The sequence below is a fragment of the Rhinichthys klamathensis genome, unplaced genomic scaffold (genome assembly GCF_029890125.1).
Source record: "Rhinichthys klamathensis goyatoka isolate OS25496 unplaced genomic scaffold, OSU_Roscu_1.1 h1tg000139l_1, whole genome shotgun sequence".
Lineage (NCBI taxonomy): Eukaryota > Metazoa > Chordata > Actinopteri > Cypriniformes > Leuciscidae > Rhinichthys > Rhinichthys klamathensis.
Window position 1 is genome coordinate 539,917 of NW_026606674.1, and position 15,038 is coordinate 554,954.

General features: G+C 37.7%; 2 protein-coding genes across 2 annotated transcripts; both read left to right on the top strand.

Moving 5' to 3' along the window:
* Positions 1–6,466: 6,466 nt before the first annotated feature.
* mgst1.2 (microsomal glutathione S-transferase 1.2) lies at positions 6,467–8,389 on the top strand. Its single transcript, XM_056257484.1, has 4 exons — positions 6,467–6,570; positions 7,544–7,673; positions 7,856–7,953; positions 8,034–8,389. Exons 2-4 carry the CDS (start codon positions 7,557–7,559, stop codon positions 8,278–8,280), a joined length of 462 nt encoding a protein of 153 aa, XP_056113459.1. The 5' UTR covers positions 6,467–6,570; positions 7,544–7,556; the 3' UTR covers positions 8,281–8,389.
* Positions 8,390–9,510: 1,121 nt separating this feature from the next.
* mgst1.1 (microsomal glutathione S-transferase 1.1) lies at positions 9,511–11,435 on the top strand. The gene is made up of 4 exons (XM_056257483.1): positions 9,511–9,601; positions 10,338–10,463; positions 10,576–10,670; positions 10,768–11,435. The coding sequence occupies exons 2-4, from the start codon at positions 10,338–10,340 to the stop codon at positions 11,012–11,014; spliced, it is 468 nt and encodes a 155-aa protein (XP_056113458.1). The 5' UTR covers positions 9,511–9,601; the 3' UTR covers positions 11,015–11,435.
* Positions 11,436–15,038: the final 3,603 nt, after the last annotated feature.

Below are 15,038 nucleotides of genomic sequence, written 5' to 3' on the forward strand. Positions count from 1 at the left end.
CTCTGATTGGTCAGACGGCCCTGTTGTGATTGGTCGACCGCTTACTGCATGCGCTGCAATGAAACGGCTATTACCATATCTGATTTTTAGCTCCAGAGGCTTCCTCAGCGCTTGATTCATAGTGATAGAAACAAGCTTTTTTCCTTATCAATTCCAGTGCGTTGTCCTTAGACATTCCTTTTGAAGTGCATGTAAAGTGGATTCGCAGCGCTGACAACGGCGTCTCTCGAAATGTCGGCAACACGAACCAAATTCTTCCAGGCCTCATTTACAACTAGTGTTTGAGGGCGGGGCAAGGTAGACTTTGTTCACAATGAAGACTGTAGGCTGGCATTATGCAAATTAGTTACAGTTACATAGGTATGTAACAGAAAGCGAGAAATGGTGAAGACTCGTTTCGCCAGTTCAGAATCGATTCTTTCGTTTTGGAGGCAATAACTCTATTTTGTCGTGCACCTTGATTTTTAAAACTTTGCAGACATTTCACATTCACAAACAGCTATATTACACACGTTATATGTGTAAAAGTATACTAGGGGCACTTTAAATAATACAATGTTTTGGTTACATTTTATTTTAAGGTATCCTTGTTTCAATGTAATCACTAATTATTAATACATTTAAGTACTGAGTAATAATTAACAGCACATATACTTACTATAGGGTTTGGATTAGGCTTGGTTTAGGGTTATTTGCATGTAATTATGCATAATTTACTGTTGTTACTAGAGTAAGTACATGTAACATGTGTAACAAGGACACTAAAATAAAACTTTTTTCCCTAACTTTTTCATTCTTTGTATCTCTTACTGGTTTGTTGTTCTTCTGATCTAAATGACTTTGTTCATAGACATTTATTTAAGGTTTTATATGGAAGCCCAAGTCAAAATTATGAAATTATGTTTCGGAAATTAATTAAAAACATATTTTTATGTCATTTTAATGTCACTAATTATGACTTGGTATCTAATAATTAGGATTTTTATCTTATGATTATGGTTTAATATATACACTTTTTAATCTCATACTGTAATTATGATTTATTGTCATAATTATTACTTTTTTTGGCTGCGTTTGCCGTTTAAGCTCTTGGTTGACATAGAAACGATATCCTGAGACTCACCAAAAACTATGGATAAAACCAAGACTTGCACTCGTATGTGCATCCCAATTCACAGCAGACTTGTGCACTATTCTATCCCATTTTGTAGTATAAATAGTGTGAGTAATGTGCAAGCACTTCAAACACCCGGATGATGCACTTTATTATCCAGAGAGCCAGGTAGTAAACGGGGGTAATTCAGACATGTTTTTGGAGACATAAAACTGCCAACCCTGTCAAAGCGGGTCACCTTCACATGCTGATTGCATGATGCAAATGTATGGTGTAAACATGCATCCGAGCAAGTATTTGTACATAGGCCTACTCAGCGTTCAGCTTTTGAATGCCCAGGCACAGTGCATGTGACAGTGCAGGAAGAAATGTAGACGCCGCCTTGGGTCGATACAAAAAATGTATGTGCTTGGAGCCTAGGAGGCATTCAGTAATGAAATCAATAGCTGTGCTTGGCTCCTAGCATTAAGATCATTGGTCTGGCTGTTATTTAGTCATCGTTGTCCTACAACCCGGGTGCAAGTTGGCTACCAGTGAAAAATCAATAAAGTGACACCACAGTCGGCATCCCAATTACTGGTGAGACTGGTGAGAGATCAATTCATGTGTTGGCCATTAACAGGTCCTTTTGGGAAATCATACTGCATTATTTGTGTTCGGTTCTGTCTCGTACAAGCGCTCTCCTTCCCTGTCTCGCTCTAAAACGGTGAATTATACAAATCAACAAGAGATTGTACAGCCAAAGACCTAGTTACCTTGTTTTGCTTTGCTTTGTGCAACCCTGACATCAGTGATCTCGCAATAGCATTTAGGCTATTATTAGGTTTTTAGAATTGTGTGCTATGACCTACAAGCCATGTATAATGCAAAATGTCACTTAGGAAGAAAGACATTAAATTACGGTGATTTAATTTGAAATAAAAAAGAAAATGTTCCAATTCTAAATTGTGATTGGATGAGCCACGTTCAAAGTATAGCAAAAAGTAATGAATACTGTTTCCTGAACCCTCACCCTTCTACCATTATTTGGACAAACAGATAGTCGGCTGTATAGTATTAAAAATTGTAAGTCTACCATAAAAAATGTGTATATAAGCATATAATAAGATTTTTGGTTGCCTCTTAAAAAAAAAAATATGTTAAGATATCTGTTATTTTTTCATTTATTTTTTATATGAACTACCATTGAAAAGTTTGGGTAATTTATTCTTGAGATGTAAAGCTGAATTTTCAGCATCATTACTCCAAGTCTTCAGTGTCACATGATCCTTCAGAAATCATTCTAATATGCTGATTTGCTGCCTAAAGCTGCAGTCCGTAACTTTTTTGGGTCATAAATTATCCAAAATAAATTTTTGAGCAAGTACATAACCAGCCAGTGTTCAAAACTATCTGCTTGCCTTAGCTCGATTCAAAGCGGTAAGCTTGTAGTAATGTTTTTAATTCCAATGGTACCGGTTGGATTTCCGCCGGAGATTCGAGCATGTCTTTGCGTCATTACGTCACATCTGTACACATAAAGAAGGAGTCTCGGCTAGTAGGCTATATTGAGTCATTACGTCACATCTGTACACATAAAGGAGGAGTCTCGGCTAGTAGGCTATATTGAGTCATTACATCACATCTGTACACTTAAAGAAGGAGTCTCGGCTAGTAGGCTATATTGCGTCATTACGTCACATCTGTACACATAAAGAAGAGTCTCGGCTAGTAGGCTATATTGAGTCATTATGTCACATCTGTACACATAAAGGAGGAGTCTCGGCTAGTAGGCTATATTGAGTCATTACATCACATCTGTACACTTAAAGAAGGAGTCTCGGCTAGTAGGCTATATTGCGTCATTACGTCACATCTGTACACATAAAGAAGAGTCTCGGCTAGTAGGCTATATTGAGTCATTATGTCACATCTGTACACATAAAGGAGGAGTCTCGGCTAGTAGGCTATATTGAGTCATTACGTCATATCTGTACACATAAAGAAGGAGTCTCGGCTAGTAGGCTATATTGAGTCATTACGTCACATCTGTACACATAAAGAAGGAGTCTCGGCTAGTAGGCTATATTGAGTCATTACGTCACATCTGTACACATAAAGAAGAGTCTCGGCTAGTAGACTATATTGAGTCATTACGTCACATCTGTACACATAAAGAAGAGTCTCGGCTAGTAGGCTATATTGAGTCATTACGTCACATCTGTACACATAAAGAAGGAGTCTCGGCTAGTAGGCTAGATTGCGAGTGAGGATGTTGGAGGTGGAGATTTATAGCCTTTTATCACAGCACTTGATATAATTAAACATCAATTTGATGGCGGATTCAAACGACAATCACCAGTGACAACAGATTCACCCGTTGTAAAATGCAAAAGACTTTGGACTTGAGTTTGGAATAAGAGACTGCAACCGGACTCATGCGAAGACAAGGATACATATCTGAAGGGCATTAAATGTAGTCACGCAATGCCGACGTTGTTAACATTAACAATTTGAGAACAAAGTATAATTTGCACGGTTTGACGTGATATGATAATCGATCGTTAGATTTAATCAGCGTGATTTGCTGCAATGCTTTTTTTAGTTAGTTGGTCAGAAGAACAAAAGTGGATGTTACTTACTTGTTCAGATGACATTTTAGGGTGAAAATTTGTATGTTGGTCAGTGGTCATACTTCCAAAAAGTAGAATCTGTGATTCGGAATGCTAGTATCCACACCGGCGCGTGACTGACAGCTGCACACTCTCCTCAAACATTGTGTTCATCCGCGGTGTTCCGTGCCGAGGTACAACTCACGTAAAGTTGATAATTCCGCGAATAACTGCAATTGCAGATTTCGAACAGAGATGGCGACTAAGAGGAAAAACTGTGGACTGCAGCTTTAAAAACATTTTTTAAAGTGTTGAAAACTGTTTAAAATGTGAAACCGTGATTCATTATTTTTTTCCCAGGATTTTAAGATGATTAGAAAGTTCAAAAGGACACTTTTTATTTGAAAAAGAAATATTTTGTAACATAAATTTCTTTACTGTCAATTTTTATCAATTGAATGAATTCTTGCTTATATAAGTATATATATATATTTTTTTTAATAAATCTTACTGACCCCAAACTTTTGAACGACAGTGTATTAACTTTGCTATGCATAAAATGAGTTATATTAATGCCAAAGCAAATGAACGTCGCTTTGCCATTTACCAACTGTACTGCAAAAGTTTTAAAAGTGCATAATTGTTTTAAATGAAATTGATTACTTAAATGAAATGCATTTATTCTGAATTCCTGTTATGTACACCACTGAAAGATTACCCAATTCAATTGAAATTCATAAGTCTTGGCAAAAGTGTTGAAACACTAGGCAGCCGTGCAGCTTGCAGTGTTCAAAGTTGAATTTTGTATTAAATGTGAAACTACTTCCAAGTCTGAAGAAAAAGCAGTTAGCGTTCTTCAGGTGAGGTGCAAATCAAACACTAATGATATGTGTCTTACAGCATTACAATTCTGATGGTGAAGTTGTTGACACCTGACACAGACCACACTGTTAAATCTCTGACTGCGGCACGACATCTTTAAATCCCTTGTCCCTGCACGTTGATTGACATCTCTCATGTGTTCCTCTGGCAAAGTAGCACAGTCCCACATTTCTCCCTGGAATGGTAAACACGAGGTAAAGCATATTAGTTGGAGAAGCCGGCAAATGCGACGTGTCAGTAGGAGAATATCTCATCAGTCCACATTCTTTATCAACTAGTTCTCCGCGCCGCACTTTCTCGTGGAGCTCATCCATATGTAAAGACAAGAATATGTTCCAGCAGCGATAAGGATGTTTCTTGCACCTGCAATGCCTTACAAAAACACGAGCACAATGGCGACATGACGTGCAGCTGTTTAGCTTGACAGTGGTGTAATTGTAAGGAGGGAGAAGACGTCTTGCTCTTCACTCAGCTTGAGACAAGACTAACTTCTCGCTTCGAGATCCTCTGCTGAGGAAGATGACAGGAGCGGAGAATGACTAGATCTCTTTAGTGCCTACAATTACATGGCATGATTCCCTATGTGAGCAGTCAACAGAATAAGGCCTAATGAAGCGGATACCTTAAACGCATACCTTCAAGATAGCAATGGTTAAGTGCCAATGCACCATGCGGCGTTCAGCATGACTGAAAACACCTGAAAAAAAGGTCTTTGATATAGAAGTTGAAGAAAAACACCTATATTTGTTAAGCTGACAAGCTTTTTATGGAAGCTTGTTTCCGCCACTGCATAAAACAATTGAAAGATAATTGGGACTTTTAATTGCGCAATTCTGACTTCTTTCCCCCTCAGAATTGCGAGATATAAACTCGCAACTGGGAGAAAAAGTCAGAATTGCGAGATGTAAACTCACAACAGCAAGAAAAAAGTCAGAATCGTGAGATAAAAAGTAGCTTTTTAATTTTTTATTCTGTGGCGAAAACATGCCATACTACTTTTTATCCCAAGCAACTTAAAAAAAAAACACGACACTGTCATGACAACTTGTAATAATTCATACGAGATGGAAGTCATGGTATAACCGTTCAAACTTTTATGTTTTTTTTTTTTGTCCTGTTACAATGCCAAATTATGTTTAAAATTTGGGTTAGAGGTTGGGGTTTATGGTAATGTCAAGGCCCTACTTTTTTTTTTTTTACGAGTTTGTCATCTCGTACAAACTCTAATGAGACCGGGTTGGAACCTATAACACTTTACATTAATTTCTAGAAGTGTTTTGCGATATAAAGTGCTGAGTTATGACAGTATTAAGTTTGGATGTATGATACAGATCATAATGAAAATGTACATAGGCCTAACTTTTATGATTAGCCTACCTAAATGCTTGAAAACACTATTTAGAAAACATTGTGTAGATTGACTAGTGAAATAAATTGAAATAAAACGTTTCAAGACATGTTTACACCTGTGACCAATCTAAGTGTATAAAAGTGGTCAGAAAAGCATACGTTTTGATTACATGGGGAATAACACATCCTATTTTGTTCTAGTGAGTGACTATTCACACAATTTTACTGCCTTGGTAAAATATTCCGGATAAACTCTGGGGTGAAATCAACATATTTTGCAACCCCTCACTGTTGCATAACGTGACAAACAGGCTTAGGGAGTCACCATGAAAATGCAAGCATACTTGCCAACAGCAAAAAGAAAAGACAAAACACAAAAGAAACAGCAATTGTTGTGTTTGATTTTGCTGGAAGACCTTACTGTACAGATCAAAATAATCTAGGATTAGTCATTGATCCACAAAGCTCCAAAGAATTAAGCTGTTAACTTGACAAGAAAATCACGCTACATGGAATGCGCTAGCTGGCTCTGGTCCAAGTAGGATGTCCTATACGGAACTACTTGCACCATAACTGAGCAATTGATTCAAAGCGCTGTGACACTTGTCGTCATCCGCAAGAATCGTCAACCAGGTAAGCATGGAGCAACATTTCCCTTGTTGCCCCAATTGTGTTTGCTATTGCTGCATTTGATTGGAGAGGCGCGTGACCAGCTCCAAATAAACTCTTTAAGGTCTTACATGCAAGAGAATGGAAAGAAATCGAATACCCCCATTATTATACTAAACGAGGCGGCACAATGCATTATAGTTAAAACTCTATTACTTTCAGTGTAAACAGGTTGATTAAAATGGAGGCGACATTATTGTTGCAGCGTGAACGGCGCAACAGGGTGGATGGGGTGTAAAAAATAGATAGTGAGGAAAATGGTATGGAAATGTAATTTTACACAGTGTTTGTAAAGACAGGGCTTTGGAATAATTTTGTTTATTTGATAAGTAGCCAGTAGTGGTATTTCCTCAACTGTTTATTCAATAACAATAACGATGTCCAATTCGTGAATGAATAATTTTTTGTGTGAATCGAATCTTTTTAATGGACCGGATGAACCGGACTTGTTTACGAATAGAATCCATCCGAATGGGAATGAAGTTTACCAGAAATCTTCTGCAGAAATTAACAAATCATTATTGTATAGCTATGACAGACAGTTTTAAACATCCAAACAAAGTGGTTTAGTGTAATTGACTGTATATGTCATGCTTTAGTAGAACAAAGTAATAGGCTATATGCCGTAAAGGAACTGCAGACTTGTTTTATGAACCAGTTATTTGAAAAGAATTGTTCAAAAGAACCGTTTCACAGACATATTTTAGAGTTCCCATAAGTTCTCACATCTATTGGTCAAGAAATGACATGCTAGAAACTTTTATTAGGCTACTACACTGAATAAAAGCAGAAACATTTTCCTACCTGAACAAAATAGTAGGCCTATAATAAGATAGGTCTATGTGCATTTGCTTTTTTTTTTTACGATATCTTAATGTCTGTCATTGCCCTATACTTTGCTTTTGCTCTGTAATTTTCTTTATGTTGTCCTTTGAAGGAAATTTGGCAAAATGGCTGACCTGATAAACAGCGATGTGTTCCTGGCCTTCTCCACATATACTACTATTGTCATTCTCAAAATGATGCTCATGGCTCCTCTGACTGGATACTTCAGGATGACCAGAAAGGTGCAATTGGTTTAGAAAATTCAGTTTGATATAAATTGCAATAAAGAAATAAGTGACTTAAAAAGACTGATTCATTCTGCATTATGTTATAATTAACTTGAACGTTGGATCTAATGCAAGAATTATATAGTGTTGCTCTTCAGTAATAGGCTATAATTAATGTGTTTCTGTTCATCACACAGGCCTTTCAAAACTTTGAGGACACTGCGATGATCAAAAAAGATCCAGAGGAGAGAAAGAAGATGCTCCAGACCAATCCTGATGTAGAACGTGTCCGAAGGTAATAGAAAAGGACAGACCTATCCTCATTTAACCTGTTAATTGCATATATTCTCAGTGATTTTTGCTCTTTAATCACAGATGCCATCAGAATGATCTGGAGAACATCATTCCCTTTGTGGTGATCGGTCTCCTGTATGCACTGACGGGGCCGGATCTCTCCACGGCTCTGTTGCACTTCCGAGTGTTTGTAGGTTCACGTTTCATCCACACGGTGTCTTACGTGATGTCTCTGCCCCAGCCTAGCAGAGCTCTGTCCTGGATGGTGGGAATGATCACAACTTTCTCAATGGCCTACAGGGTTCTCACAACAGCACTCCATCTCTAAAGACGCCGGTGCTCTGCAGAACGGGAGAGCCTTGTTTTATATCTTTTATTGTCCCTGCTTTATTTTCTGATTCACTGTATGCAATTCATAATAAAAACTGTCAACAATTCATCTGTATTTTTGATGAATTTGCAGTTCCCAAAATACAGGTATTCATGTATATGCCTGTCTATAAAGGTGCTAATGTCACTGCTGAACTTCCAATTTTTGTTAACAGTCAACAAGTCATTGTCACAGTGACTCAGCATTCAACGGAGGGTTATCAATGCTGACAGTCTGTTTAGGATGCATTCCAAGTGCTAAAACATGCTTTTCTTCAATACTTGTGAAACCTTTTTTTATTTGAGGTTTTAACTTTATAATTTGTACCCCCGGTTTCACAGACAAGGCTTAAGCTAGTCCCAGACTAAAATGCTTTAGTGTTTGAGCTGTTTTAACTGAAAGCAACTTGCATCGGCACGTATTAAAATATGTCAGTGCCATTGTTTTGTCTCAAGATGCACACCAGTAATGTTTTTTTTTTCTTAGGCACGTTTCATATAAGCTACTTAAACTATAAGGCCTAAACCTGGCTTAATCTAAACCCTGACTGTGAAACCAGGCCGTAATATATATTAATATATAATTATAATTTGTTATGACTTGAAGGATTAAAGGATGACTTGTGTTTGACTTGAAGGATTTTTTATTGAACATTTTGCAACATATCTATCACAGTCTTATTTGGTCTACCCGAGGGCGCAAAGAACACTTTGAGAGACATCACAAAATCAGTATGATTACAGTTTGACATGCCAAACGATGCAGTGTGCAAGCTTTTTGCTGTTTCATAAGTTGTTTTGTTTCATATTTGTCTCCATGTTTAAAATGAGCTAAACATCGATAAAATAGACTATAATGTGGCACAACTTACCCCATCCAGTGTGGCAAGATACACTAATAGCCTACTGGTGCATGTTGTCACAAAAGAGCAATGTGTGTTCAGTCAACTGTATTTTTTTATTTGCACATATTTTGTTGGAGAAATTTTAATAACCTTAAGGTATGTAGCTACTTATAGAGTAAAAACAAACTCACCCATGAGAAATATTAATACAAATGAGATAACTAGCTGTTACTTGGCTTTGCTACCGTCATGCTCCATCGTTTGAGCTACAGCAACGTGCCTGTGGAGGTCTCCAAATTGCGCAAAAAAAGACAGTTGCATAAATATAACAGTTCGTCGTCTGAATGTGTAAGTTATTTGCATGCGAGGCTTGAAACTCCCACCAATCTGAAGTTAGTTCAGGAAGAGCTGTGAAACTGAGTGGAGTCAAAAAAGGTGAGAAACGCGTCAAAGCGCCAATATTTAGAATGCTTAGACTTCATTTTATCATCTTGCTTTTGTAGTTTTGTTTAGTCTTCTTGTCAGTACTTGTGTTTTATAAATTGCCTTTCCTTTGACATTCCAGAGAGACCGCCTTCGGTGTCCTAGTTTGCTCTATTTTGCTCTATTTTGTCCATTAAACTCGTACGTAAACAAACGACACATGCACGAAAATGCATGGTGTTACAATGTTAAACGTCTATAATATGAAAACCTTTCAATTGTGCTATATGAACAGTCGAGAAATGGGTATTTTGTTCTGTTCATGTAACTTAATTGCACTAAATTCAACTTATAAAGGACATAAACAACTCAATGTGCTGTTAAAGGAATATTTGCTTACGTTTCTATAACTTTTTGGTAGGATCTTTGTCCACATTCTGTGAATAAAACTCTGAATACTACATTTGAAGCTTGCTTTTATGATACTGACAATTTATGATTAAACTGGAACTTATGATTAAACTGGGAGCTGTTTTGGAACATGGTAGCTGGTTTTTTAACTAGTCAAAGCTGGTAGAAATTGGCCACATTTGTTAGTTAGGGCGATATAATAAATTTTCTATCAAAATAACTATTAATGCTTTTGTAGGAATTTTGCATATGAGTACCAGGCTTTATTTTTGCTTCATGTTTATGTTTGTATGTATGTTCACTTTTTTTTTTGCCCCATTTGTAAATTTTAATAAAGATGGCGAAAGTTGTGCACATGATTGACAGCGAGGTCTTCCTGGCCTTCTCCACATATGCAACCATAGTCATCCTCAAAATGATGGTTATGAGCTTCGTGACTTCATACTATCGTTTGACGAAACAGGTACACTACTACACTACTTACAGCTTATACAAACCGCGTTATATTTTCTTATGAAGTTTTGAACAGACTGTCAAACACTTAATTTTCACAGATTTAATGACTCCTCTTTTAGGTTTTTGCAAACATTGAGGACACCACCTTGGTGAAGACCACAGAAGACAGGAAGAAACTGGTCAGGTTTGATCCGGATGTGGAAAGAGTGCGAAGGTAAACTTATAAACCGTTTTATGACAAGATCAGTGGGTGAGCGATGAAGGTTCAACTGATGTTGTCTCTTTCTGATGCCTTTGTTCTTGAATCACAGATGCCATCAGAATGACCTGGAAAACATTGTTCCCTTTGTGGTGATCGGTCTTCTGTATTCACTCACTGGGCCGGATCTCTCCTCGGCTCTCTTGCACTTCCGGGTGTTTGTGGGGTCACGCTTCATCCACACAGTGACCTATGTTATGGCTCTGCCCCAGCCTAGCAGAGGTCTGTTCTTTGGTGTGGGGTTGCTCGCAACCATGTCTATGGCCTATAGGGTGCTCACCACCGCTCTTTTTCTTTAATGGATAGCACTCACTTCATTTAAAATCATTTAGTTTTAGTTTACATACTTTTTGCAGTTTTGTGTGAAAGAACACACAAAAGAACACTTTTTTTCTTTTTACGGAATTTTTAGTGTGTTTTCTATTGGTTTTCAGTACCACACCCCCTTTAATGCACTTTATAATGTAAATGCTAAAAAATATGCCTTTAAACTGCTGATAATCTTTAACTCCTGGCACATATTCGAGGATGAGTCTGAAGCTTTGACCTGGATTGCACATTGAACAGACATTTGTTTTTTTGTTACTTATTAATCATGAGCGGCAGACTTTGAGTAACAGCTTTAGATTCTGTCAGATAATTAGGCCTTTGTAAGTTTGTGCATGTCGTTTCACACCATTTGCAAAGAAAAGCACAGGAAAATATTCAATTAACATTTTATTATCAGCAGGTTTAAAGAAAGTTTGGCCAACAACAGCAAAAAGGTTTATTAATGGATAAAATACAAATAAAAATTGTTTCTGACAAATGGTTGTGATTAATCTTTTAAAGTTGCAAGTGTGCAAGAAACCAGTGCATGTGTTGTCCACTAGAGGGAGCTATTTGAAAGCCCAAGTAGTACTAATGTTTACATTCATGTTTGTCTAATGCACATGGAGCACCTCTTTATTTGTTTCTAATTCACCCTTGACGTACAAAACACTCATTCCTCTGCACTCTGTCTATTCTGCCACAACCGACAAACCGAACTGTTTTATACTGCCACACTGCTACACATAGCAGATGTTTGTTAAAAATAGCCCTGCTTAACAGAACGACGAATGGTTTCTTGTTATTCCTGCTTCACACATTACCTTGATACTATGAAAACTATGAAAAATCTAATCGTTGTTACTTAATTAGTCTAAGATAGGCTATTTAAATGTGTCTTTTAGTGTTTTGTCTTGAAGTGTTTCAGTCTTTATATACGATTTCAATAAAGTTCTATTATTGAAGTCATAAAATCTAAGTTCACTTTATTATGATGACATTTAGGTAAAACTAAGGATCTCAACACAGCTCCATGACCAATCAAATCTTCTGAAAATCAACTTCGAAGTAAAGCAAAAATATCTGTAATTCTGCGTAAGTGAATATATGTATTATATTTGTGTTTAAGACTGTGCTTTATCTAGCATTGCAGCAATTTATTTTTACACTGGTAAACAACTCTGGGATCTTAAAGTCAGCATGAAATAGAAGTTCTTTCATATCGTGACATATTTCCAAAAGCAATGGCTTATTGAACAACAACAACAAAAAAATGTATTGCAGGGTTTTATTCATCAGTTATTGTTTGAATTATGAAAAGTGAGTGTTGTGTGAGTCATAGCACAAGAAGAGCAAGTTATGACATTTTGATTAAAAATTACCCCCCAAAAGGTAAATGCATTAAAGAGTCGTTCACATTAAGAGCAGAAGTGTGCATTAAAAAACAAAAAAATACTTTTGATTTTGAACTGGCCTTTGAAGCTGTTTGAAAAGAGATTTATATTTAAGGACACAAAAACTAGTTAAAGGGGACCTTATGCCCATTTTCAAAGTCTTGATTTTGCTTTTGGCTTTAACTAGAACAGGTTTTCATGCTGGATTTGTCCAAAAACACATTTTTTCACATGTGTTATGTAACTTATGTTGTTGGTGCAGCACCTCTCTTCCCAGTCTGTCAGTAATGCTCTGTTTAGTTCCTGTCTCTATGAAGCCCCTCCTTCCAAAAAGTGTAATGTGCTCTGACTGGTTGGCTGGATCAATGTTTTGTGATTGGTCAATCGCTTCAAGCGTGCTTTGCAAATGTCACGGCCCTTACCATAACACAGAGTTTCAACATACTAATAACGTAACCAGGTCTCGCCTCCTTTAAAAAAAAAAAAAAAATGTATGCCTTCGGTGGGAATTGTTTAAATGAGGAATATTATGATGTTGTACGTTCCCAGAATCGAGGTGTTTCAGGGAGTTCAGAAACAGTGCTTGCTGATATGGAGAATAACTCTGTTTGGAGAATAACTAATTTGTGCTTTGTAACTTTGCAGACATTTTCCATGCTCAAATAGCAACATTACACACTAAAGAAAGTTGAAAATGTAAAAAAGCATAATAGGATCCCTTTAAACCAACTTGTGTCTTAATTATTTGAGCATCCTTCAGCTGCTTCGTCCTTCTCTTTAACCAGCCCTCTCCTGGTGACACAGTAAATACTAGTACTTAGCCCCAAGGTCGCCACGGCTGACCATGCATATGCCCCGTAAAGGCTTTTTCTCATTTGTTTTGGGCCTGTGCCCAGCTCCAGGCTGTGCAATATTTCAGTCAAGCCAAGCATTTTACAGGCCGGGCAGATGAAGAACAGCTAAACCTTGCTCTGTGATCAATAATGACTGATCCGCCCACAAGGGGCTCTCTCTCCGCTGGGGAAGAGCTGGGTCCGGCCTATCCGAGAAGATTTTTTTTGGTGGAAACTCAAAGCTCTTGGAGTCAACCTTGAAGTTGTTCCTTAGATGGACATTCTGTAAACAGACAGAGTCGAGACTGACACATGCCTGAATTAGCGCTAGTGGTCTATATATATTGATAGGCAGATGCTGTACTGTTGTATTCCTCCCACACTGTTTCTATATTACAACAGACATCATATATTTCTCAGATCTTCCCACTGCCTTATTGTAAGGCTCGTTAACTGTACGGATGCTTAATTAACCTGCACTTCAAAGTCATGGCATGGGCCAGTATCAAGGTTTAGCAGAGATTTATATCACACAATGGCTCCATGGGTCCTGAAAAATTAATGAACGCTTAGCCGGGATCCGACTTATAGGCGACACGGCGCAATATAAATCAATTTGAGTTTGAGCCTTGCAATTCAGAAGCGACCGTATCTGCTGGACTAGGCGTTTTTAGAGTGTTTTTAGAGGTGCATCAGCGGTAATGCGGACGAAATAGGTCAGGGGCGAGATGTGAATGCACGGTCTCGTGACCTTTCTTCAATGACGGCATGCTTTCTTTCTCATACGCGCACACGAACTAACGACTTGTGAGTTTATGTGAAGTAATTATGGGTGCAGAGATCAGGCATAATCACATTGAGACGGAAGCGAGCGCAGGTCAGGACCATATGTTTGACTCCTTTCTCAGTGCGAGAACAGACTTCAGTGGAATGTGAACATAATAAGGACTAACTAATGCCTTTCGCATTGCTGCTCTCTTCTCTGCCCTTCATCTCTACCGAAGCCCATTACTGAGCTCAGAGAATTGCAGCAAGCTTGCCTCTTTTTTTCTTGTACACTTGTCATTGCCATTTATACACAGGAAGTCATATTATCTCATGTGGGGTAAAACTGACCATTGAAATGGCCACTTGAAGGGGCAAATAAATCTACCTTCAATGCTCAGTGAAGCAAATGCCCTGTGTTGACTCAATGATTTCAGCATATTTATCTCAGCGTAATGCCTAATAGATGGCCTGTAGGCCAAAAGTCATAAGAAAGAGGTGCTTCATCTAACATTTAAGCATATAAGCATCATTTCGGTGCTCGTGTTAACAGCCGGAACATATAGCTGCAAGTGCAAAAATAATTTTTGCACTGAGCCTATTTTTGCTGCATTACGAACAAAGAATAACCTGTGTGAAAATGCCCGTGTGACCTTTTTTCAGTATAATCTTTTGCAATATAGACTTATGAAGCATTATAAGAGCTAATATCTCACAGACTGCTGAAAAATGTTGTCTATCAGCCTTGATGCAAGCTCACATTTACTTTCTTTTTAGTAAATCTGACTGAATCTGGATGATTTAAGTAATTTAGGGGTGTTTACATGACACCGTTTTCAACTAAAAATGTCACTTTTTATGCGTTTTGGCCGTTCATTTACATGACAATGGCGATTTGGGGCCTGAAAGCGCAAACATTTGAAAACGGGTTTCAAAGTGAATTTGTGAAAACGTTGACGTCATGCGCATACATACATGTTCAGTCTTTAGGCGCGTAGTGTTTCTTTACAAAGTGACATCGC

What these genes read in the sequence shown, in the direction of transcription:
- mgst1.2 (XM_056257484.1), top strand. Translation starts at nt 7,557, where the DNA reads ATGGCTGACCTGATAAACAGCGATGTGTTCCTGGCCTTCTCCACATAT. An exon ending in ACTTCAGGATGACCAGAAAG is followed by an intron (nt 7,674 to 7,855) that starts GTGCAATTGGTT and finishes TTCATCACACAG; the next exon opens with GCCTTTCAAAACTTTGAGGA. An exon ending in GATGTAGAACGTGTCCGAAG is followed by an intron (nt 7,954 to 8,033) that starts GTAATAGAAAAG and finishes CTTTAATCACAG; the next exon opens with ATGCCATCAGAATGATCTGG.
- mgst1.1 (XM_056257483.1), top strand. Translation starts at nt 10,338, where the DNA reads ATGGCGAAAGTTGTGCACATGATTGACAGCGAGGTCTTCCTGGCCTTC. An exon ending in ACTATCGTTTGACGAAACAG is followed by an intron (nt 10,464 to 10,575) that starts GTACACTACTAC and finishes CTCCTCTTTTAG; the next exon opens with GTTTTTGCAAACATTGAGGA. An exon ending in GATGTGGAAAGAGTGCGAAG is followed by an intron (nt 10,671 to 10,767) that starts GTAAACTTATAA and finishes CTTGAATCACAG; the next exon opens with ATGCCATCAGAATGACCTGG.